This window comes from Pelophylax lessonae, assembly GCF_965119305.1.
Source record: "Pelophylax lessonae genome assembly, chromosome: 5".
NCBI classification, from domain to species: domain Eukaryota; kingdom Metazoa; phylum Chordata; class Amphibia; order Anura; family Ranidae; genus Pelophylax; species Pelophylax lessonae.
In genome coordinates, this window is record NC_138772.1 from 518756059 (window position 1) to 518782493 (window position 26435).

Below are 26435 nucleotides of genomic sequence, written 5' to 3' on the forward strand. Positions count from 1 at the left end.
TGATTTACAAATGACATTATACAAATTTTTTTGAGCTTTATGCAACCTGCCATCTACTGTTCTGGCAGTGGTAATTTTTTTAAAAGTAACGAGTAACTATGCAGCACAAAAAAAAAATACTTGAGTAGAAGTATCGAAATCATCAAAAAAATGTAGTGAAGTAAAAGTAGAAGTAGGAGAAAAAAATTCTACTCTAGGAAAGTACAGATACCGCATTTCGGTACTTAAGTACAGTACTTAAGTAGTTCTACTTCGTTACTATACATCTCTGGTTATTTATACTAAAATGTGGTACCTCGAAAAGCGCATTCTAAAATTTATTTTTACCAAAATTACCTGACATAGAAGGTAGATCTTTGCAAAGATCACTGATCATTCCAGTGTGCCTAGGGCAGCAATATCTCTAACTATGGCCTTTCTTACTAGAAGTTTTAAACCTGAATATAGCATCCCACTTGCTGCGTATTGTTAAGCCAGTTCCTACAGTCATATTTTCGGTTATTGTGGGCCTAAAAAGCTTAAAATCCATCCCTCCAGTTCACTGCACTGTTCAGATAACACACTCAAGTCTGCTCTCATGTCATGTCAGGAATCATATGCATACACACTTATGGAGAGGCCTCTGCTTTTTTAGTGGTTCCAGGCCTAGTCCACAGGGGGTCCCAAACATCTATATTACATGGTGGCCCAGGTTACCAGGCACGTGCATCCAGGGCAAACTTTCCTACCACCGCAATGCAGAAGGACCCCCCTCTGCCAGGTCACCACTCATTCCTAACCAGAGACAGTGATATTGTCCACACATCCCAGGCATTGGCTGTACCATTATATTGCAAAAAGATTACACAACCAGTCCAGCACATATGCCAGTATATTAAACCATTACCATAGTCTGACATAATAAAGGTAATAAACAGTCAATGGTTTTGATAGTCCTTGTTTCAAAAACATGGTATGGTCAAGATGTACATTAGAGTCCAGTTACAATTTGTGCCATGATCGAGTGTTACAGGAAGAGTGCTGCGGTACCAAAAAGTTTGTTTTTATCACATACTGTAGTACTGTATTTTCTGGCGTATAATACTACTTTTGAACCTCAAAAAAATCCTCCAAAAATGGGGAGTCGTCTTATACGCCGAGTACAATATCTCCAAGGTACCCTAAGTATAAGTATTATCGGTAGATGTAATCTCTCAAGACGCTGGCTGTGTGGGAATCCTGTACCGGAATACCGTATGTACCGTAGCTTCGGCTACATACAGTATACCATGCTGAGGCAATCACGGAGAGCGATGTATTCTAATATTGAATGCAAAGCCTGCTCGGATTGGCGGAGTAACATCAGTCCGCCTCTCTGACTCTGCCAATCCGAGTAGGCTTTGCATTAATTAATAGAATACATCACTCTCCGTGATTGGCTCAGCGCAGTATACTGTATGTAACCGAAGCTACGGTACATACGGTTTACCGGTACAGGATTCCCGCACAGCCAGCGTCTTGACATTACATCTACCGGTAATACTTATACTTGGGGTACCTTGGAGATATTATGAGAGATTACATGTATTACAGTACTTGGGGTACCTTGGAGATATTATGAGAGATTACATGTATTACAGTACTTGGGGTACCTTGAAGATCTATGAGAAATCGGATGTTTTTCAATGGTGTTGCCTTGCTTCGGAAGGGAGGTAGTCTTATACGGCGGATATAGCCCAAAACCTATGTTTTAAATTGAAAATTAGGGGGGTGTCTTATACACCCAGTTGTCTTATACGCCAGAAAATACGGTAATTCTCCACTGGATTTCCATCTAAGGCTCTGGCCGGGTCCAGAAAGCCCAGTTTGTATCCTGCATCCTTCTGGTGGGTTCTCCTCACAGCCTGCTGCTCTCTAACCTCTCTTCCCTTTAATACCTTGCTCTTCCCTCACTTGAGTGACAAGGGGCCCTACTTAAAAAAATTTAAAGTCCTGAGTTACAGTGGGACCACCCTGCTCCATGCATTTGGTTAGCTTGTATGTGACCCCAGGAAAATAGCATTTTCCTTTAGTCATCTGACTAAAATACACCCAGAAAATGACCAGCGTAAGGCTTTCCATCAGAGTTTCTATGGCACAGCATCTGCTGACAATGATATAATTCATCTTCTTGATAATAAATGAAAATTTTCTCCTTCGTGGCAAGAACTCATTAGTTCGTTTGCCCTGGATCCACGGGGCCGTTCTGCTGAATTTGACGGCCATGGACACATTAATGAAACTAATTAAATCTGCCGTCCAGTTTAACAATGCTGAAAAAAAATCTTTCCGCCTTGGCAACCACTCTGCCCAGTTCATTTAGGATGATTTACTGGTGTTAGCTGGGAAAGCGGGGTTAAAAGCGAACTAAATGGAATGTTTCTCTTATTAGTTCTTCCGCAATGTCCCGAGGGCACATGTTCACAGTGCCAGACATCAAAATGGATATTATAGATTAAAAACACATCAGAAAATTGGTTTCTAATTGATTCAGAAGGAAAATACTGTTCTCTAAGAAAAAAGTGGTTTCATTTTTATCTTCATTTTTTTTTTTTTTAAATCTTTTGTAATGATATAATGTACAAGTAATAAAGTTACCAATACATCTGAGATCACCGTCACCCAGTCAGGACAAAAATGGTCAGTTCAGGTGATGATCTCATAAGAATGAACCATATCAATGAGACATCTGCTGGTGGAAGCGTAAGCCCAGTTGCTAAAATCTCATAAAAGCTTTGGTGCAAGTATTAAAAATGGCATTAGGGTGCAACAATATACTAAGAGAGCTAACATCACTGTCTCGTCTATCCACCCTGTCCAATCAGAAAAAATCTTGCATTCATTGCAAAAATGCAAACAGGTTGACTTACTAAAACTGGAGAGTACAAAATCTGGTATAGCTGTGCATGGTGGCCAATCAGCTTCTAATTTCAGCTTGTTCAATTAAGCTTGACAAAAAACTTGAAAGCTAATTGGTTTCTATGCTGAGCTGCACCAGATTTTGCACTCTCCAGTTTTAGTAAATCAGCTCCAAAGTGTTCTCCTGTGTTCAGGAGGCAGCAGGGCAGATGCTCGGTGTGGGATCCAGAAGGTAGTGGAGATCACTGTAGAAGTGGTGCCTACTGCAGTCATTTCCAGCTTCCACGAGGATCCCACAGGTATGGCACATACATAACAAAGAAGAGAAAGGAGAGCGCAACGCTTAGTGCATTGCCTTCAACACTATATTAAATGTATTAGAAAGCCCAAAAAAACATTCACAAACTGATCAGCTCTGAGTAAGGGGACTTGCGTCAGCTTTCCAATTGCACATACTGGGTATCCACCATACTGGAGTTGTGATTTGATGCGCTTTTATTCTTCTCATGTGAGCCTGTTTTTTTGCTTTCTAATAAATTGAATATGGTGTTGAAGGTAATGCACTAGGTGTTTGCGCCCTCTTTTCTTTTCCTTTAAGTGTTTTGGAGTTTACCCACTCGAGGAGAGCAGCATCGCTTAAAAATTGCCACACTGTTAGATGTGATACGTAGTGAGCACTGAGGTTTGACCGTGGTTTAAATGGCACAGACATACAGTATCTCACAAAAGTGAGTACACCCCTCACATTTTTGCTGCATGAGTGCTGCCGTCACTGGGGAGCTACAGTTCATTGAGGGAACCATGAATGCCAACATGTACTGTGACATACTGAAGCAGAGCATGATCCCATCCCTTCGGAGACTGGACCGCAGGGCAGTATTCCAACTTGATAACAACCCTAAACACACCTCAAAGAAGACTACTGCCTTGCTAAAGAAGCTGAGTGTAAAGGTGATGGACGGGCCAAGCATGTCTCCCGACCTAAACCCTATTGAGCATTTGTGGGGCATCCTCAAATGGAGGGTGGAAGAGCGCAAGGTCTCTAACATCCACCAGCTCCATGATGTTGTCATGGAGGAGTGGAAGAGGACTCCAGTGGCAACCTGTGAAGTTCTGGTCAACTCCATGCCAGAGACAGTGCTGGAAAATAATGGTGGTCACACAAAATATTGACACTTTGGGCCCAATTTGGATATTTTAACTTAGGGATGTACTCATTTTTCTTGCCAGCGGTTTAGACATTAATGGCTGTGTGTTGAGTTATTTTGAGGGGACAGCAAATTTACAGTTATACAAGCTGTACACTCACTACTTTACATTGTAGCAAAGTGTCATTTCTTCAGTGTTGTCACATGAAAGATATAATAAAATATTTACGCAAATATGAGGGGTGTACTCACTTTTGTGAGATACTGTAGTTAAATTGGTCTAAGCTGGACCAATGTTACTATAAAACAATTGCCATACCTGGAATACTTCTTTAAATGCCATTCCATACTTGCTTTGCTGGGGTCTGAATACTAAAGGCTGTACTTACAAATTGTAATTTGGAGGATTCTTTTGAGAAATGGTTGTAAAAAAATACAATATTCACTGCAACAAATTGCACACGTTGGCGATAATAATATCAGATTGCAACGAGTGAGATTTCATTCAGCAGATTTTTCATAAAAATAACACACATTCTTGCCGCTATCAGTTTGTGAACTTCAGCCCACTCTTCACACCCCTGTGATTTAATGATAACATGCTTTGCTTAGTGCTAATTTCACAATATCACATACAGTATACCAACACCAGCTGCCAAACATTAATACAAGGCAGACCTGTGTTATACAGACTAAGAATGTTTTCAGTTTAAACTGCAAACCTAATATAGTTCATTTATGTATTCTTCCAAGAGTTGAGTAACTATTTTCCAGTTCAGAAATGTGTGTTTATACCGGGTTTCCATCTGCCACTTGAAATCTGAAAGCAGGCTTATGGTGGGAGTGCCTGTATGGGAAGCTGATGAAAATATGGGGGATCAACTTCTGCTCAGGGTGGTAACCACCTGTTCAATACTTTCCCTAGCCAGAGCTGGGGCTGTGTCTTAATTTGTTAGAAACATGGAGTTGGGCTTTAAAGATTATCAATATACAAAACTTATATTTGCATTGCCTTCAGTAGGGTGTTAAAACCCTGTCTGTTTTTTAAGGTTGCAGGAAAGAAATTTGCTTGATTCCCCCATCAACAGGCAGTGTTAATGGGGGAATCCCTTCCGCGCAGCAATTGTGTTCTCCTAGCGGGGGAAGCAGTCCATGCCAGGAGAACACAGTGATTATAACATGTAAAATCCAGCAGGCTGGTTGTACCCAAGTTAATTGATCGATCAACGTGGGTACATTTAGCCTGCCCATACATGGTTTAACCTCCCTAGCGGTATTTTCGAGTGTGGCTCGGGGTTAATATAGTGTACCAAAAGCAATAACCCCGAGCCACACCCGGGATTACCCCAGAATCACCCTCACCTTCCCTGCGATCCCCCGCCATCCTCCCCTGCCGTCCTCCAGCCTTCCTCCCGCTGTCCTCCCACTGTGTGCTCGGCACATGCCGGCACCTGTCTTCCGGTTCCCTTCCCTGTGAGCATTGCGGGGTGGAACCGACGGCAAATTCAAAAATGTAAATACACCAAATGACATGATAAAAAGCTGTGATCCTAACGGATTACACTGTATCATGCCATTTCACCACAGGATTTCACCAGCAGAAAGGACCTGAGAGATTCAGAATACTTTGTTCTTTTGGAAAGCCCCAAGTTTAAGCTATTATACTTTTTGAAGACACGTACTGGAGACTTGGCTTGTGTTCCCTTGAAACCTAAGGAGAAAAAATAAATTCGATAGATCACATCTAGTATAACAGATACTAATACTCAGCTATAAAATGACTAGGCAATACAATAACAAGGCCATCAAAAAGAGTTTATTCAAACTAGGGTCCATACAAGGCCAGGACAAGGGGTGGGCAGGATGAGAAGCTGCCCTGGGTGCAATGCTTTATTGCAGGGATTAGGGGGCACCCTGACCCTAAGGGAATGGGGGGCGCAGTTTGGTATCGTTGCCCTGGGCGCTCGATGACCTTATCCCGGCACTGGGTCCATATAGCATTGCTGATCATGGCTGTTGATGGGGGGGTGGGGGGGTATTCTCCTTGGGTAGTGTCCTCTTTGATAAGCAGCTGGTCAGCTCTATCTGCACACCTGTGGTGCTTTATTTAAACATCTAGGAGTTATATTGTTCTGTTTCCTGGCTCCTGCACCAAGTGCCTTGCTTCTGACTGTTCCAGTCTGCCATGACCAATATCTCACACCAATATCTCACTTCTAATTGTTTCTGTTAGCCCTGACCTTTGCTTGCAAAGTGGATAAGCTACTGATTGCCGTCTGCCCTGATATGTGCATGGATAACAAATACACTATTGACTGCCGCCTGCCCTGACCTTTGCCTAGATAAGGAATATGCTACTGATTGCTGCCTGCCCTGACCTTTGCTTGATTCTGCCACTGCCTGCTGCTAGCCAGCCTAAAATCACTGCAAGCTTGCGTCTAGCCAGTCTCTAGGTGGGACTGGCTAGTAATGGTTGCTCCTGCACCCAGTGTTGCCAACTGCCCATTAATTTACAGGCAGCCCGTAAAATTCAGCCCATTTTCTGGCACCCTATAAATGCCCGTTACGGGCAGCAGTGCCCATAAAAAATATGGTTGTGGGCCGACATTGTAACTGCACATGCGCCGTTCCGAGGCCTGCCAGGCTCGGGAAAGCTCGTACAAGCTCGGCCGGGTGGGCGCATGTGCAGTTACGTAATGGCCCCACCTGGAGCTATTTTTAAATGAAAGGCACTCGTTCTCGGTGGCGCCTCGCCGCCACAGCAGAGAAAGAGTCGAGGAGGACTCCTCAGAGTAAGGACAGACACTCATATGAGTGAGGGGACAATACTGCAGGGTGAAGCCGTAGGGGGCAGAGCAGGACACACTGATGTGCCTGTGGAGGGGTGAAAGGGGCACAGGAGGACAGTACACTGATGTGGCGAGATGAAAGGGGCACAGGAGGACACTGATGTCGAGAGGTAACATGAAGGGGGACAGAGAAGTAAACTACCATGTCTGCGCAGCCTCTTACCACCTCCTGTACCATATCAGCGGTCTCTGACCACCTCCTGTACCATGTCAGCAGCCTCTGACCACCTACTGTAACATGACCACAGTCTCTGATCACCTCCTGTACCATGACCGCAGTCTCTGACCACCTCCTGTACCATGCCTGCAGTCTCTTACCACCTCCTGTACCATTAACTTCAGTCTCTAACCATCTCTTGTAAGTTTGTCCACAGTCTCTGACCACCTCCTGTACCATGACCCCAGTCTCTAACCATCTCTTGTATGATGTCCACAGTCTGACCACCTCCTGTACCATGACCGCAGTCTCTAACCATCTCTTGTATCATGTCCCCAGTCTTTGACCATCTCCTGTACCATGTCTGCAGTCTCAGACCACCTCCTGTACCATGTCAGCAGCCTCTGACCACCTACTGTAACATGACCACAGTCTCTGATCACCTCCTGTACCATGACCGCAGTCTCTGACCACCTCCTGTACCATGCCTGCAGTCTCTTACCACCTCCTGTACCATTAACTTCAGTCTCTAACCATCTCTTGTAAGTTTGTCCACAGTCTCTGACCACCTCCTGTACCATTAACCACAGTCTCTAACCATCTCTTGTATGATGTCCACAGTCTGACCACCTCCTGTACCATGACCGCAGTCTCTAACCATCTCTTGTATCATGTCCCCAGTCTTTGACCATCTCCTGTACCATGTCTGCAGTCTCAGACCACCTCCTGTACCATGTCAGCAGCCTCTGACAACCTCCTGTACCATGACCACAGTCTCTGACCACCTCCTCTACTATGACCGCAGTCTCTGGCCACCTCCTGTACCATGACTGCAGTCTCTGACCACCTCCTGTACCATGCCTGCAGTCCCTGACCATCTCCTGTACCATGACCGCAGTCTCTAACCATCCCTTTTATTATGTCTGCAGTCTCTGATCACCTCCTGTACCATGTCCGTAGTCTCTGACCACCTCCTGTACCATGACTCCAGTCTTTAACCATCTCTTGTATCATGTCCGCAGCCTCTTACCATCTCTTTTTACATGTCCGCAACCTCTGACCATCTCCTGTCTTTTATCATGTCTGCAGTCCCTGAGGGGGAGTTAGGAGAGGAGTTAAGAGTGAGAGCGCCGCTGGGATGGGGGTCATGGGAGAAGACAGAGGTGTGTGGACTGTGGAGAGGAGACTATAGGATAAAACCAGAGCCATCAACCTGGAGCCGTCTGACTGAACCCTGCACGGTGCACCTAGGAGGAGGTCAGTGACCATGCCGCCAGGCCAGTCTAGGGGGGGGTCACTAACGTAAGGGGGAGTGAATACAATAATGTAAGGGGGCACTGATATAAAGGTTCTCCCACATCAGAGTTCCCAGCATTTCCCTTTACATCAGTCTGCAGGATTCCCCCTTACAGTGCAAGGGGGGAACTCTGTGGATGCTGATGTGAAGGGGAACTCTGATGTAAAGGGTAAAGGGCAATGCCGCAGACCCTGATGTAAATGGGAACTCTGATGTAAAGGGGAATGCAGTGGACTCGGATATAAGGTGGTCTCTGGTCACCAGAGCCCCCCCCCCTTTATTAGAGTTCCCCTTTAGATCATGATCCCTTGCACTGAAAGGGGGAATTCTGAAGACTCTCATGTAAGGAGGAACTCTGTGCTGGCTGGGTTATATTAACATGACCTTCGTGTAAATGAAGAAATATGTTTTTTTACTTTTGTTTAACTTAAACACATTGCTAATCGCACTAGCTAAATGTTTATAGTTTAAATATTGATATTTGCACTGTTTAGCCATTTTAGGTTATTTTTTTTGCAGTGTCAGTGGAGGGGGGGGGTATCTTAGATGAGTTCCCACACTTTTTTCCCAGCACTTGACCCCTGACACTATCCAACTGACACCAATGAATTGAGGGGCTATTCTCCCCGAGGAGCACTATCCCATTAACATCAATGATGGCTGGGGCCCTGGGGGCCACGATCCCACTGGCACAATTGATTTGGGATGACTATTTTTCCACTGGTAGCCACAATCTCAATGACACCAATGATTTGGAGGGCTATTCTCCCCTGGGAGCCGCAATCTTACTGACACCAATGATTTAGGGATTATTCTCCCCTGCAGGTCACAATCCAGCTGACAGCATTGATTTGGAAGGATATTCTCCCACTGGTGGTCACAATCCTACTGACAGTAATGATTTGGGGGCTATTCTCCATGGGGGCCACAATCTTACTGACACCTATGTGTTTGGGGTAAATATTTTCTTGGGGCCACAATCCTACTGACATCAATGATTTGAGGCTATTCTCCCACTAGTGACCATCAGGCCCTGATCTTACCAAGGTTGAGATTCACTTCTCTAAATAAATGAAAAAAACAGAATAATAGATTTTTATTTTATTTTCTTCAAGCAAGATTTGCATTAGCAGCTCAAAGTAAAAAAGTGAGAGTTTCTGCTTTATGAAAAATCGGCGGCACAACCAATTTCAGAAATATCACTCTGCTCATCCCTAGGGACAACTATAAGGCAAATTAGGTGGTTGTTATAAACTACCCAGTAAACAGGAAGCTAGTTACTACCTCCCCTGATCTAAATCCAACTGGGCTCATTCACATCACAAGGTGGTGGGCTGCATTTTCAGGTGATTAAAAGTTAGCAGTTAAAATTCAATTATTATGTACATAGCGATAACACATACAGATACAGTTAACTTGCCACACTCCAATTATCATTAGCAACCCCGTTTTCGAGAAATGTCCCCCATGGGAGTATGGGCACAGTAGGTAGAGTAGGTATGCTCAGCCAAGCACATTACACTGACCTGAGATTGGGGGTTCCACGTAGTTGAGATAAAAATGTTGCTTTCTGTTTGGCCGATCCTTAGTATGGAACTGATCCAAAGCCAGAGATGCCTAAGCAGAAGAGAATACAATGGTAGGGAAGAATATATTCATGCAAACATTCATGCATATTAAAAATTTAATGAAATGTTTACCAACACAGACCTTTCACAACTGCCTCTTTTGCAACGGCGGTATGATCAGGTTGGATCAAATTAGAAGCTCCATGTAAGTTTATGGCAGGGTTACTCAACCAGGCTTCCTCCAGAGGTTGTTAAGGGTTCCTTGAGCAATTTCTGCCTCTCAGATAAGTTCCCACTGACACCACTCATATTTTTAGCTATCTGTAAGGGGTAATTCTTCCCAATGACCATTATAATGCATCATGAGTTGTAGATGTAGTCATTTTTAGCAGGGGTTTCCCAAGGCCGGAAAGTTATTTCAAGGGTTCCTCTGTGTTGAAAAGGTTGAGAAAGGCTGGTCTATAGGAAAGGGGATGTAAAGGAGCATGCATTTGTTTACATCCGATTACCTTCAAGTCCATCCAGGTCTTTTTTTCCAGACCTAAACATGGAGGATCAGCGGCAGTCTAATGTAAATTGACTATCATCAGCTTTCATTCGGCCATTTTCAGATCCGACATACGGTAGGTCAAGAAAGCTCCGGATTGTGAATACAGAAAAAAAACTGAGCATGGATGTAAATAAGAAATTAGGTAATTGGCGCTGCCTAAAAATGTGTGGAAGGTTAAATAAAACCAGTAGCTAGTGTACAGGAGATTTCTCAGATATAAATGTAAAGTGCAAAATTGCAAATCAATATAATCACAAATCAATATAAATGCACATATAACTTATACAAACATATGCAGTGCAAAAAAGTGCAGAAACAGTGCACACACCCCCAAAAATTATATGTATATTGGTTGTATATATGAAGAATAATTATAGTGAAGATAGCCAGTGGGAAGGTCTGGCCCGTGAACCAACGAAAATAGATATAAACCTATCTGTGAGTTACTGTGAAACTATATCGTAAAAAAATGTATACTGAGTGAGATAGTGCAATTAATGTGATAAAATATAGAATAAAGTGTATAAGTGCAATATATTACTGAACTAATCAAGGGTAATATATAATAATGGTTAATAATACTAAGGTGCTTATTAGTGCGAATAGTTCAAAATTATAAAAGTGTTAATTTAGGGACCCGCATTTAAAAATATATAAAAAAATTGTAGATTAATCCATAACTGTAATCAAAAAACAGAAAATTTGATCGATCAAATAAATTGAAAAAAGTGTCCATAAAAGTCCAGTGAAAGGTGAGCTGTGGCAATATTCTACTCCGTAGGTGGATATTTTGTAGTGTTCCAATAGTTTAAGTGCCGGGTGTGGGGACAGTGCTCCCCTCTTGTTCCCAATTTCTCCCGCACTCACCAGTTAATCGCACCCCTACAGGGGTAACCAGCATATAGGACCAAGATCCACTATCCGGTCTTAGGATGTTCGTGTGTGCTGATCCTTCTGGCGTAACCCTCTTGGAGCCGTATAAATCGTGGATGTCATATATCAAAGTATACTCATGGGGAATATATCCAGGGCATCATAGGAAAAAAGAGCCTCATATAGTGATGTATCGTTTTAAAATACAGTCTTTATTAAACATCAAAAAACGTACTCACATTTAGATAAGTAAAGCAGGCGACAGGTACTGTAGGGACCGCAAGACCCTCTTTAGCGGTGGCTTCCAGGGCGCCGAGTTAGCCAACCACCAGATCTGCGTTCCAACGATGCGGAAGTGACGTAGTTACGCTTGACGCGTTTCGTCATCAATGACGTCATCAGAAGCGTAAGCACCGTCACCTCCGCTCCGTGTATATGCTATGTGGTTACTAGGCAACCGAATGAAACAAGCTGCATAGCCAATAAGGAATGATGTTTAATAAAGACTGTATTTTAAAACGATACATCACTATATGAGGCTCTTTTTCCCTATGATGCCCTGGATATATTCCCAATGAGTATACTTTGATATATGACATCCACGATTTATACGGCTCCAAGAGGGTTACACCAGAAGGATCAGCACACATGAACATCCTAAGACCGTATAGTGGATCTTGGTCCTATATGCTGGTTACCCCTGTAGGGGTGCGATTATCTGGTGAGTGCGGGAGAAATTGGGAACAAGAGGGGAGCACTGTCTCCACACCCGGCACTTAAACTATTGGAGCACTACAAAATATCCACCTACGGAGTAGAATATTGCCACAGCTCACCTTTCACTGGACTTTTATGGACACTTTTTTTCAATTTATTTGATCGATCTAATTTTCTGTTTTTTGATTACAGTTATGGATTAATCTACAATTTTTTTATACATTTTTAAAGGCGGGTCCGTAAATTAACACTTTTATAATTTTGAACTATTCGCACTAATAAGCACCTTAGTATTATCCACCATTATTATATATTACCCTTGATTAGTTCAGTAATATAATGCACTTATACACTTTATTCTATATTTTATCACATTAATTGCACTCTCACACGCAGTATACATTTTTTTACGATATAGTTTCACAGTAACTCAGCTCACAGATAGGTTTATATCTATTTTCGTTGGTTCACGGGCCAGACCTTCCCACTGGCTATCTTCACTATAATTATTCTTCATATATACAACTAAGGGCTCTTTCACACATTCCGTCCGCTGGACGGAGTCCGTTTTTCTCAGCGGGGGATCGAGCCGCCGATCCCCCGCTGAGCAGCAGGAGGACAGCTATGTCTCCGTGCTGTGTGCGGAGACACAGCTGACAGTTCCCCATGCATCTCTATGGGGAAATCGGATGTCAACGGACCGTCAGTCCGTTCTCACCCGATCCCATCCGATCCGCTGGACGGATGGAAAATAGGGTTTCCATCCGTCCAGATTTGACGGATCGGATCGGGTCGGATGTCAGCGGACATGTCTCCGCTGACATCCGATACCCCATAGGAATGTATGGGGGGACCGTTCAGATCCGCCAAAAAAAAACGGACAGGCGGATCTGAACGGTCCGCCTGTGTGAAAGGGGCCTAATATACATATAATTTTTGGGGGTGTGCGCACTGTTTCTGCACTATTTTGCACTGCATATGTTTGTATAAGTTATATGTGCATTTATATTGATTTGTGATTATATTGATTTGCAATTTTGCACTTTACATTCATATCTATTTTATATCTGAGAAATCTCCTGTACACTAGCTACTGGTTTTATTTAACCTTCCACACATTTTTAGGCAGCGCCAATTACCTCATTTCTTTTTACATTTTTAATATTGACTTTACAGTCTATATTTTAGGGTTAGGCAGCAGCCTTTTTAACTGCTTTCTCCATAGCGCGGATATTATTGTTTTTTACCATGGATGTAAATAAAGTGACATCCAATCTTTTCTGTTCCCAAACAGCAGGGAATCTATTCACAGATTCACTCATGTTTAGACCGGATGGCAACAGTGTGCAAGGGCAACTAAGGGCTCTGTATGGCAGTCTAAGTACCAAATCTAGGTAATATGTAATGGTCAAGCCTCATACAGTAAAAATAAAAACTTCCTCTAACTTCCCTGAATGAGCCAAATCCTTATTTATTTGTATCTCACATGCTCCCCTTCCCGACACTGCAGTTCACAGTGGGTTTTACAGAGGCAATGTTATTAACCCAGAAAGCAGTGGGATAGACTGCGGGCTAACTGAAAAGCTAGAGGCTTGTGAATCAGCAGTGGCAATGCTGATAGCTCCACTCCCTGAAACAATTTTCATTTCACTGTAGTACAAGCAGGCACAGCCTACATGAGGGTGGCAACTTCTCTGAACAAAGGAGCAGTGCCACATCTTCACAGGAAGCAGCATAAGGTGCACTTCACTGGAAGAATCAGCAGGTATTTGGTGGGACTAAGAGAGGACAGTAAGTGCAGGTGCAATTCTTATTAAGTGCAGTAGCACATTTAGAAAGAAATCTTTAATTCTAGTTAAAGTTATATTCAGACAGAAAGATAACTAACAGAGTGCTTTCTCAGTACCAGATCAACACATAAAGCCCAACTCCTGCAAGGCATACCCAGAAGATATTTAAAGCCCAACTCCAAGCTATTTATTTATTTATTTTTTTATGGTTTCCCTGGAGGGTTAAAAAAAAAAACAGCCCTTGCTGCTAGCCTAACCTTTGAATCCAGAGCTATCCCTCATTGTGTCTCATTGTGTCTCTTCTTTGCCAAAAGACTTCCTCAGCCTCCTTGGCAAGAAGACATCTAAAGTGAGGAAAGACTGAGTGTAGGGAGTCATGGCCCTGCCCCCTATTCATGGTGCCCTGCATTTAGTATATTGATGATGATGGCACTATTCCTCTCACTGATAAAAATGATGAGGCACTATTCCTCCTATTGATACCAATGATGAGGCACTATTCCTCACACTGATACCAATGATGAGGAAGTATTCCAAACGCTGATACCAACGATGAGGCACTAGTCCTTCAACTAATACCAATGATGAGGCACTTTTCCTCCCACTGATACCAATGATGAGGCGCTATTCCTCCCACTGACATCAGCGATAGGGCACTATTCCTCCCACTCATACCAATGAGGGGCACTTTTGCTCACACTGCTACCAATGATGGGGCACTATTCCACTCGCTGCTACCAATGATGAGGTACTTTTCCTCCCATTGATACCAATGATGAGGCACTTTTCCTCCAACTGATACCAATGATGGGGCACTATTCCTCCCACTGACATCAGCGATTGGGCACTGTTCCTCCCACCGATACCAATGAGGGGCACTTTTACTCTCATTGATACCAATGAGGGGTACTATTCCTCCCACTTATACCAATGACGGGGCACTATTTCTCCTCCTACTGACCACAGGCCCTAAGTAATTATTTTTACTCACACTTGACCACCAAGCCTGGGGCATTGTTTACTCCCCCAGAGGTGCACTATCTACCTCCAATGACCACAATCCAGCCGCCCTTAAAGACTGCAGGACAGTAAACTGGGCCTTTAATTAAAAAAGGTTGGAGACTCCTACCTTAGAGGCTTGGGGTGCCCTTTAAAATAAATGGCACCACAACACGGAACATGCCTGTAACATGCATTATGTTCAGTAATGCATTATCACAACACAAAGGTTTGGTCGATTGAAAAGGACATCTTAATTTACCTGCCTGGCATTCTTCTTTTATGATTTGAGGTTCATGCAAAGAGCAGAGTCCATATGGTAACACATGAGGTAGTGGTACAATTATTAAAAAATTTCCAGAAGGCAGCAGGTAAAGAACTCATTAGGTGAGGTTAAACAGTCAGGAGAGGATGTTGTTTCACTACACACTGCATAGGAAATGGAAGTGTGGGCAGAAAACGTCCATCTATGTTTGCTGTATAATGCAGGTCTTCATAAATGGCCATTTGTGTAAGTAACTAAGCGCACGCAAATTACAAAGTAAAGGAGAAATAACTGGATTAATCAATGATATTGGAGGATGTGGAAGAACTTATTTTATTACGTGTAGGGAAATTACCTGACAATGTTTTGTTAAAATTACATCTAGGAGATGCTGAATGGAGACTATACATAATAGTATAAGGTTACTACACATTACGAACATATTTCATGGTAGCAACTCCATATATGTTTAAAGGGATAGTGAGCTCCATACAACTGCTCATATGACAGGGCTGGGCCTATAACCAGTTCTTAACCAGGGTTCCATGGAACCCTAGGGTTCCTCCAGAAATTGCTAGGGGTTTCTTAAGCAATGGACAATTCCTGTCTCTCAGATAAGTAAACACTGATAACCAGGGGCGTACATACAGGGGTCGCGATTGCAAACCAGGCCCATGCTCCAGGGGGTCCATGCGGCCCCCTGTACACCTGGATATGAGGGGCGGCAGCATGTAGAGGAACTGATTCCTCCATGCAGCTGCTGAATACCCACTTCTCCTCCTCTGCCTTCTGCAGACATTCAGCAGCTGCAGGAAGGAAATGGAGGGCATCAGTTGCTGTACATGCTCCCCTGCTGCCTCCCTATCCATTTGTTGCTTCCCTGGGCCCCTGTGTGTTACCCTGTATATCTACAAGTACTGTGGCCTGTAGATATAGTATATTGGCAGGGGTTCCTAAAAGCCCTATACGTACGGGTGACATTCGGCCCATGTGTATGTCAGCCAGTCTGACAGAAGATGGCTGTTTGGTCCGGCTCTGTCGGATGAGCATGCTGGAAAACCAGCAGCCGACCAGCTCCCGTTCAGCATTCTCAGCCAATGGCTGAGAGCGCTGACCAGAGTGTTCTGGCAGGGGGGGCATGTTAGAACACAACAGCTCAGCGCGAGAGATCGCTGTACTAACGTCGGATTGTTAGTGCAGCGGCTCCGACCAGAGCTGACAGGTTATTTTTTCGTTGAAAAAAACTCATAGTGTGTGCCAGGCTTGAGCCTAGAAAGGTATTTAAAGGGTTCCATCATGTTCAAAGGTGACAAAGGTTGCATTAGAGGATGGGAGGGGCTTACATGCTCTTCAAAACTGGGAATTACTGGCTGGAGTTTGGTTTTAAGCCTTAAAGCGGAGTTCCAGCCTTTTCTGTGTTTATTAAAAGTCAGCAGCTACAAAAAGTGTAGCTGCTGACTTTTAATAAACACACTCACCTGTCCCACGGTCCAGCAATGCGGCCACCTGAGGCCTCGATCCCTCTGGTCTCGGCGGCGCGGGCATCACTGGTGTTGGCACCCGGCTGCGACAGTTTGCGGCTTCACAGCCGGGTACGTACTGCGTGAGTTGTACTGCGCATCTTGATTGGCCGGCAATCTTCTGGGACTTCTGACATGTCCCAGAAGATTGCAGGAAGGGAGGGGGAGAGTAGAACTTCCGCTCAGGGTGCCGCGGCGCTCCGAGCGGAAGTGGGAGCGGGTACCTGTCAAAACTAGGTACCCGCTCCCCCCCCCCAAAAAAAAATGACATGCCAAATGTGGCATGTCAAGGGGTTTAGAACTACTTAAAGTGGATATTCCACTTTTGGGTGGAACTCCGCTTTAAGCAGAAACAATGTGTTTCCCATATGCATTTAGGCTTATCCACTTGAGGATTCTGAATGTGAGAGATATGTCCTAAAAACATTCAACAATTTTTTTTTTTTTTTTGGCTGCATCTCTTACGTCCAACTCCTGTCCCCCTGTCGGTCCTCTCCCTTCTGCTAATACTGGCACTCGGGGCAGCCATTGAAAACCATGGGACCTTTATAGCATGCATGACAGAACCCCCTCAATGCAGCCTGCCTGACAGGGCAGGTTTCCCCTGTGAGTTCAATATACAATAAGAGGGCAGAACTTTAATTTGATTGTCGGAAGCCATGGCATGAAGGATTACTCCATCTGCTCCAAAAAATTTGTAAATAGCCCCCTCTCTGTTCCAGGCTCCTGTTGCTGAACTGATGGGCTTCAGGAAGCTTTTATTTAATGCTGGGTGCAACAGCCCATGGATTCACTGTGCATGTGCCCAAAGATATATAAAGAGTCTCCTCTTTGCCCCTGGGTCCCCTGCTTAACTGATTGGACCTGGTATAGGAGGGTAAGCTCTTTCCCTTAGCAGCCCTGTCAGCAATTAGCAGCTGTAAAAATGACAGCCAGTAAATGCTTTGTATTATACAGCAGGAATGGCTATCAAAATCCAGTCATCCCTGTGTAAAATGACACTTGCAGATAGTCTGTAAGTGTCATTGAGTAAATATAATCAATGTCATAATTGCATTGCTTTATCATATTCACTATTTCATTTATATGTAGATCAAAGAGTTGTCCTTTGATCTGCATATGACATCAGCAAAATAAATCTAATAGGTTAAACATTTTTAAATAAAATGTATTCGTATTTAACCATTTATTAACCCTTACTTTACTTTCATCATCTTTCATTAATGCCTTCCTCGATATTTTTCTGCTTCATTTTCTCAGTGTCACACAGCAAGGAAATGAGCAAAATGAAAAAAAACAAGCCTTTGATTTGCAAATAAATGTTCCATCATTTTATCAGAAACATAATTTAGTGTCACAATTAAGTGTCAATTTAAGTTATCCAAATTTTAGAATAAAAATAAGCATTTTGTATTTGCAATACAACATTTTTTAGAAGCTAAAACTAGTCAAAATAGAAACAAAAAGTCTATAGGTTTAATAGAAAAAAAAAATAGCAAAACATTATTGCTAAAAGAAATAATGTTTTGCTATTTTTTTTTCTATTTCAAAAAAATAAAACAAAAAAACGTATTACCTAAAGCGGAACTTCCTTCCCAGTTCTCATGGCTCCACCCCCTTCCTACAGGTCTATTATGGTGCATCCACAGATATACTGAAGGGCTCTGCCCAGCCACCGGGTCCTTGCAGAAAGCTTCAGCACATCTGTGCACATGCAGGGTATTTCCTGTGTGTATGCAAAGACACAGAAGTTTTGTCAGTTCCATGCTACCCATCTTTGCACATGTGTGGGGAAACCAAGCGCGTGTGCAGATGTAAGGGGAAACCCACGCATGCGCAGATGTGCTGCAGTGCTGTTGGGATCTGAAGTCGTGTGGCACATCTGCATAGCCATCAGGGAGGAAGGTGGGGTGGGGGGGCCCAGACATCATTCTTGCCTAGGTGAGAATTGCAGAAGTACAGGGCAAGAGAAGTCTGCTTTAAGGCAAAGTTATCGGCAAATAAACAGGTTCATAGTGGAAATGTAAAAACTGCTCTGTTAGCAATGAGAAAAATCGCTCAAAGTTAAAGCGGTGTTCCAGCCTCCCCTCTCCCCCTCCAAAAAATAAAAGTCAGCAGCTACACATACTGTACACATACTGTAGCTGCTGACTTTTAATATTAGGACACTTACCTGTCCTGGAGTCCAGCGATGTCGGCACTGAGGCCAATGTTTCAGCTTCACGGGCAGGTCCCTAATGTGCATGCGCGAAGCGCCCTACGGATTCGGATTGGCTTGGCGGCGGGGGAAGGAGGAGGGGGCCAAACTTCCAAAGGACAGCGCCGCAGCGCCGTCTCCTACAAGTGGGGAAGGGTACCTGTCAAAAACAGGTACTTGTTTCCCCCTCCCCCCGGAAAGGTGCCAAATGTGGCACCGGAGGGGTGAGGAAGAAAATGAGCGGAAGTTCAACTTTTAGGTGGAACTTCGCTTTAAATACAGTATGCTCCCATAATGCAATGCCAATAAGATAGCAAAGTACTTTTTTGAGAAAACAAAGCAAAGATAAAAAAGAATGGCACAAAGGAAGGTTAAATAGAAGTATTTTGTGAATGGAGACTTTAAACCCCTGTAATCTGGCATCGTCCATCTGCCAACTTACCACGGGTGGCATGTTTAACACCATCATTGTCAGACACGACAGGCCAGTGTCATCTTGAACACTTGCGTCACATTTCAGATTTAGTAACAGGCGAGCAGCTTCACTGCGATCTGACAAAGATGAATCAAAATATCAGAATGATTGCGGTGCTTGTGGTGAAGTAGTCAATTTTATATGTCTTATTTATCATTCAGACATTTTCCCAATATACTTTATTTTCAAAAAAACAATTTTCATGACTCATGTCAGAGCTCCTGGCCTATAATGCCCATTTGTGGATGGCCTTATATATGATTTACTTTTAACAAAAGTGCGATTATCCTTCAACCCTTTCACTGCCACTGAATGATGTCATGTGATGTGTCCTATGGTGGGTGTGACAGTAGCAACGTGCACTACCAAGCGAATCAAGTGCGTTCTGTACTCCATTTCCTTAAAGCAGTGGTCCTCAACTCCGGTCCTCGGGGCCCACTAACAGGCCAGGTTTGCAATATAACTAAATTACATCACAGGTGATCTCATTTGCTGCTCAGTGATTGCAGTAATCTAGTCTGCATCTCCCCAAGGTAATACTTAAAATATGGCCTGTTAGTGGGCCCCAAGGACCAGAGTTGAGGACCACTGCCTTAAAGGGATTGTAAAGTCTCAAGGTTTTTCACCTTAATGTATTCTATGCATTAAAGTGAAAAACCTTTGTTGCAGCTGCCCCCAAAGCCCCCCTTTTTCTTACCTGAGCCCATCCATTCCATTGGTATGCACGAGCTCCAGCTGCTGTCTCTGTCCTCATTGGATAAATTCATAGCAGCAGGAGCCATTGGCTCCCGCTGCTGTCAATCAAATCCAGTGACACGGGAGCAGGGGGCGGGTCTGTGTCAATAGACTCAGCAGGATGACTCGGGAGCACGCCTGCACGGGTGCCCCTATGGAAAGTAGATTGCCTTGGAGGCCCTGGATAAGGGGAAAGAACCAGGAGCACTGGCGGGGCACCCCAGAAGAGGAGGATCGGGGCTGCTCTGTGCAAAACTCTTGCACAGAGCAGGTAAGAATAACATGCTTGTTATTTAAAAAACCAGGAAGCAACTGAAGAAAGGCACAACAAAGTTTAAAACAAGTAAAAACTCTGGATGGCCGCAAAAAAAAAGTAGCCACCAAGAAAAACACGCTGTCACTCACGTTGGACCGCCTTTAGCTTTGATTACGGCACGCATTCGCTGTGGCATTGTTTCAATAAGATTCTGCAATGTCACAAGGTTTATTTCCGTCCAGTGTTGCATTCATTTTTCACCAAGATCTTGTATTGATGATGGGAAAGTCGGACCACTGTGCAAAGCCTTCTCCAGCACATCCCAAAGATTCTCAATGGGGTTAAGTTCTGGACCCTGTGGTGGCCAATCCATGTGTGAAAATGATGTCTCATGCTCCAGGAACCACTCTTTCACAATTTGAGCCTGATGAATCCTGGCATTGTCATCTTGGAATCTGCCCGTGCCACCAGGGAAGAAAAAATCCATTGATGGAATAACCTGGTCATTCAGTATATTCAGATAGTCAGCTGACCTCATTCTCTGGGCACATGCAGTAATTATCCAATAGGATATCCAATAAGCTACTTATTGCATGCTTAGTTTAGTTAGTTGCTTAGTTAATTCCAGGTGGTGACTTTTTTTTTTGGCCAGGCAGTGTATAATATGCAGTACCTCCCTATCTATTGTGACACGTTGGGGTTTCTTAGCTCAATAGTAGTGCCAAAACAGTGAGTTTACTCCACACCAGATATCATTTTCAGGGCTTTCCTACCCATTTTTATTAAAAAGTTCATACAGATATGTCTTCCCACTCAGGGGATGCTTGCCATCAATGCAATAAACATATTCCTCTAGCTCTCTTGTGACAGCTTTACTGGTCTGATTAGTACCGCAGTGGTCCTCCTGACCGTCAAACACGTCCCAGTGTTCATGCACAGATGCTGTACCTCAACTCTCTCAGCCTCGGGCCTTGGTCTGTCCCAACCTGAACAGCATGGTGCATAGCAGCACCTCTCACAGCTCCGTTCACATACTGACCTGCTCAGGTGGGTGGGGCCCTGACCTCTAAATCAAGCTCTCATATGAAGCCACTACACACCTGTGCCATTAGCGCATTCGCTTCCAACAAAATCTGGCGTAAACCACCATTTTACCCACTGGCACAGGGTCACCCTGCTACACTATATACTAATAGTAGCATAATAAAGATTAAAAATAGTCAAGTTCTGCTTTAGGTGGAAGACAGCTGGGACCCCCCAATATTTCATTAAAGAGTATCTTTCATAACAAAATGCTATCACTTTGGAAACTTCTGTGAAAAAAAATACATTGAGTGTGCTACACGATTAACGTATTTTGGGAGTGAATGCAATTATTCTTGGTCAATTCTAACCTTATGACCTGTTGACCTGTAGTGCCACCTATGGAAAATTTTGGGTACCAAAGTTTGTCGTTGTTTGGAGGTTTAACTAATCTTCAGACCAAAATGATTTCTAAAACGCGTGCAAAAAATGCAAAAACGGCTCTGGCAGCGAAAGGGTTAGAGGGTGAGTTCACTCAAAACTGATATTTTTTTTTAAGTATCCAAACCATATAAGAAACAGGAGGCTGAATCAACCCACCGGACTCCACCTATATCACAAAATATATATTTAATATCCCTTTGACTCCATTCACACCTCAGCATTTTGTGGCTGAAGCTCGAGGCTCCAAAAGGCTGGAAGAGAAAAAAAGAAAAATGATTCTCTATGGAGATGGTTCACATCTCTATGGAATTGAAGAGCCCTGGGCCATCATAACATTTTTTTTCAAAGATTTCTCAGCTTGACTTTTTTTTTTTTTTACAGAATTCTGAGTTTGAAAGTCAGAATTCTGAGATTACAAGTTTGGACCATGCTAAAATTTTATCAAACACAATTCTGAGATTAAAAGTCAGAATTCTGAGTTTAAACTCAGAATTCCGACTTTAAATCTCAGAATTGTGCTTAATAAATTTTAGCATGGTCCAAACTTGTAAGCTCAGAATTCTGACTTTCAAACCCATAATTCTGACTTTCAAACTCCGAATTCGGTAAAAAAAAATAATAAAATTTCAAGCTCAGAAATCTTTGAAATAAAAAATGTTATGATGGCCCCAGGGCTCTTCCATACATCTCTACTCCAAGTCGCCTGAAGCCAAACGCCTAAGACTCAAAAAAGTTCTGGAGCTTTTTTTATATCTTGAATCGGGCACATTGGTGCATTTTGGAAGGATTTTTTTGTTCCATAAAAATGCATTGAATCACTTGATTTAGCATATTTTGTTGCGTGTTTTTTTACTCAAACGCAATAATTAAATGAAAATAAATAAACAACAAAATAAATATTAAGAGAATTAAAAAAAAAAACACCCTAACCCCAACCCTTAACCCTAATATTAACCCCTAACCTACATGTTCTGGATTATAAATCACTCCGTATTTTACATTGCTCAATAGTTCTTCCATATTTTAATTATTGTGCAGAGGTTTGGGGCAATAATAACGGGAATATATACATTGACCATACTGCAAAAGAAAGCAATGCGGATTATTTATGGGACAGGATTCATAATCTTAGAGGAATATTCAATTTTTATACTCTGCGCAGACAACTAGGAAAAGCTGGAAAAAGATATATCAGCGCATAGTTTTGTTGAAAAAATCCCATACAAAGTGCCAAGTGCACTGTGTACTGTGCAATCAAAAAATGTATGTCCTCAAAAAATGCTAGTGCAAAATAAATATCAAACATCTCTGTGCAAGACAATCAAACCCAATAAGTATATATATATATATATATATATATATATATATATATATATATATATAAAATATTGAAAAACTATATATAAAAAATTTGTCAATAAACTCATATAAAACATATATAAAAATATAATGAAAAAATAGTTCTTAAAAGCACAGTCTTTGTAAAGTCCCAAGTGCATATAAAAGGTGAAAAAAGTGCAAAAAATAAATATATCTGGCAAATGGTATAATTTCTTCTGTGACAAAGCGTGCAAGACACCCAACGTGATCCTTCCACCGTATCCCACAAACTGACTCACCAGATGGAGAGCTGGTCCAATTTTAAACCAGCAACTGCGCCTTTATTTGCATTTATAATATCCAGCAGGTTGGTCATAAATCCAAAAGTTGATCTTTCCAAACTTTCCATATAAGTTTGCTCACAGGGATGGGCAAGGTTAAGATTGAAAAGAAAGGAAGAATCCCAATAGCGTAATTCCATTTAAAAAACGTCACTTACCTACCGCTCCGTGAGGACGTCATGTGACGAAACTAGTAGGACGGGGCCAGGACGCCGAACAGCGCCGCATAGCTCTACCTTACACTCGCGGCTTGGAGATGCAGCCGGAGTGAAGGACAAACACGTTTAACCCTCAGTGTCGGGTAGACACTATGCAATGTGAGTGTACTATACGTTAATCGTTTGAAATAAATAAGTGACTTTTTTTAAACATAATTGTGCGTTTTCGCAGAACGCGTTTTCTTGCACTCATTGCCACTGAAGAAATTATACCATTTGATAGATATGTTTTCTTTTTTGCACTTTTTGCACCTTTTATACGCACTTGGGACTTTACAAAGAGTTTTTTTAAGATTTTTTTTTTATTATATTTTATATGTTTCACATGAGTTTGACAAATTAATTGTGTTTTTTATATATAGTTTTTCAATATTTTATATATATATATATATATATATATATATATATATATATATATACACACACTTATTGGGTTTGATTGTCTTGCACAGAGATTTTTGATATTTATTTTGCACTAGCACTTTTTTGATTGCACAGTACACATTGCACCTGGCACTTTTGTGTGGGAAGTTTTTCAACAAAATACTTTTTTTTAGACATGATGACTATGTTAATTTTATGAGACACTGTGATGCATTAGCGCTTTAGACACACAGAAGATACTATTTAGCCAATAAGAGAGGAATACAAACATGGGCTGATATATCTTTTTCCTATTTGTATGTGGGACCACCTGCAGCTGATTGACAGCAGTTTGTTCTGATTCCCTCTTTTGGTTGCGTAACCATTGATCTCCTGGGCGCTTGATCTTTTTTGTTTGAACTAGGAAAAGCTTCTGTATTTTTATTTGTGGAGAGAAACTGTGGAACAGTTTCAATGTGGAGTTTAAGCATAAACCAGTTTAAAAAGAGGTATAAAAAAATTATTTTTTTCAAGGTATAAGAATAAAATGAAGGTGTTTGAACTATTAGTGTGTGTTTATGGTTTGTTTATTAATATTGTTTTTTTTTTTTTTTTTTTGTATTATTATTAGTTTTGGTTAGGTGTGTATGTGCATGTATATATGTATATATGTATATATGCATATATGTGTATGATTGTGTAATTAGAATATTGGAAATTAGTATATTATATTTAATTTATTATTTATTGTGTGACTTTATAGTGATAGGACATTGAATAGCTTATTATTAATATTGGAGAAGGGGTGGGATTAGATAAGTTTGTACTTCCTCTCATTCCTTTTCGGAAATGTAAACTAAATTATTTTTTATAGTTATTTTTTTGTCTTCTTTTGTAACTAGTTGTTTTGTGATTGTCTACTAGTGAATGAAATTACGTATTTTATTTTGTATGTTTTTTTTTTTTTTTTTTACATGTTTGAAATAAGGTAAACTAATAAGGTAACTAACTAACTAACCCTAACCCCAAACATTAACCCCTAACCCTAATCCTAAACCCCGAACCCTAATATTAAAGTAATTGTAAAGTCTCATTTAAAAAAAAAAATAACAAAAATAACAAACATGTTATACTTACCTCCTCTGTGCAGTTGGTTTTGCACAGAGCAGCGTGGATCCTCCTCTTCTTGAGACCCTCCTTCCTGCTCCTGGCCCTTCCCTCCTGTTGAGTGCCCCCCACAGCAAGCAGCTTGCTATGGGGGCACCCAAAACGAGCTGCTGTTCTGTGTGTCCATTCAGACATGGAGCGGCCGTTCGGCCCCGCTGCCCCTCTCTCTCCTGATTGGCTCACTGACTGATTGACAGCCATGGAAACCAATGGGGAGAGAGAGTCCCAGGACAGCCAAGGGACTCAAGGACATCGATGGACAGAGAGGGGGCTCAGGTAAGTATTAGAGGGGCTGCTACACACAGAAGGTTTTCTTATATTAATGCATAGAATGCATTAGGATAAAAAAACCTTCCTGACTTTACAACTCCTTTAACCCCTAACCTTAACCCCTAATCTAACAAATAAAGTAAATAAACAATAATAAATAAATACATTAACCTTTAACCCTAACCTTTAAACCCTTACAAAGTTAAAAAAAATAATAAATAAAAGTGAAAAAAAAGCTGAAAATCATAGCAACAAATTATGATAATATTTTTCTCTATTGGCTAATTAAAAAACTCAAAAACACTTTAAAAACGCTGTACACAAACGTTCAAAAATGCGCATACAAACGCTTGAAAAAACGCTCAAAAACACAACGTTCAGGTGTGACTGCAGCTTTTGGGTTGTAATAACTCTTCAAAGGTGAAATATCAGTTTTGAGTGCAATTCTTATTTAGTAAACCTAACATATTCTCCATCAGGTGCCACAAGTAGCCAACACTTACCGAGTCCTGCAGCCAAGTGAAGAGGGGTGCGCTGTTTGTGATCCCGAGCAGTAGGGTCAGCATTGTTCTTTATTAGTATCTTCAGGGAGCCAACGGCATCATACTTTGCAGCATAGTGAAGTGGGGTCTGCTTCGCTTTCGTTACAGTATTAACGTTAGCTGTTGAAGGGTTAGTGTGATTGAAATTCCAAACTCAAAATATAAAGACTAGAAAGCAGTATACAATGGAGGGGGGGTTACTAAAACTGGAGCACACAGAATCTGGACAAGCTGTGCATAGTAACCAATTTGCATCTAACTTAAGTTTGTTCAAATAAGCGTTGACAATAAAACCTGGAAGCTGATTGGTTACTGTGCAGTACATTCTGTGTGCTCCAGTTTGGCCCAATTAGCCATTTTCCCTCCCTGGTGTCACGTGACTCGTTAGTGTAACAAGGTCTCAGGTGATAGACTGGCCAAGCATGTCTCCAGACTTAAACTCTATTGAGCATCTGTGGGGCATCCTCAAACCAA

At 42.1% G+C, this 26435-nt stretch overlaps 1 protein-coding gene across 1 annotated transcript in view; it reads right to left on the minus strand.

Moving 5' to 3' along the window:
* LOC309555380 (uncharacterized protein) overlaps positions 1 to 26435 on the minus strand; it is a 274470-nt gene that overhangs the window by 192882 nt on the left and 55153 nt on the right. Inside the window, exons 6-9 of the mRNA XM_082257368.1 lie at positions 25923 to 26081; positions 19250 to 19359; positions 9855 to 9945; positions 5708 to 5736 (exon numbers count right to left, since the gene is read on the minus strand). Of these exons, the coding sequence (XP_082113494.1) occupies positions 5708 to 5736; positions 9855 to 9945; positions 19250 to 19359; positions 25923 to 26081 (389 nt within the window). The remainder of the gene's footprint in view (positions 1 to 5707; positions 5737 to 9854; positions 9946 to 19249; positions 19360 to 25922; positions 26082 to 26435) is intronic.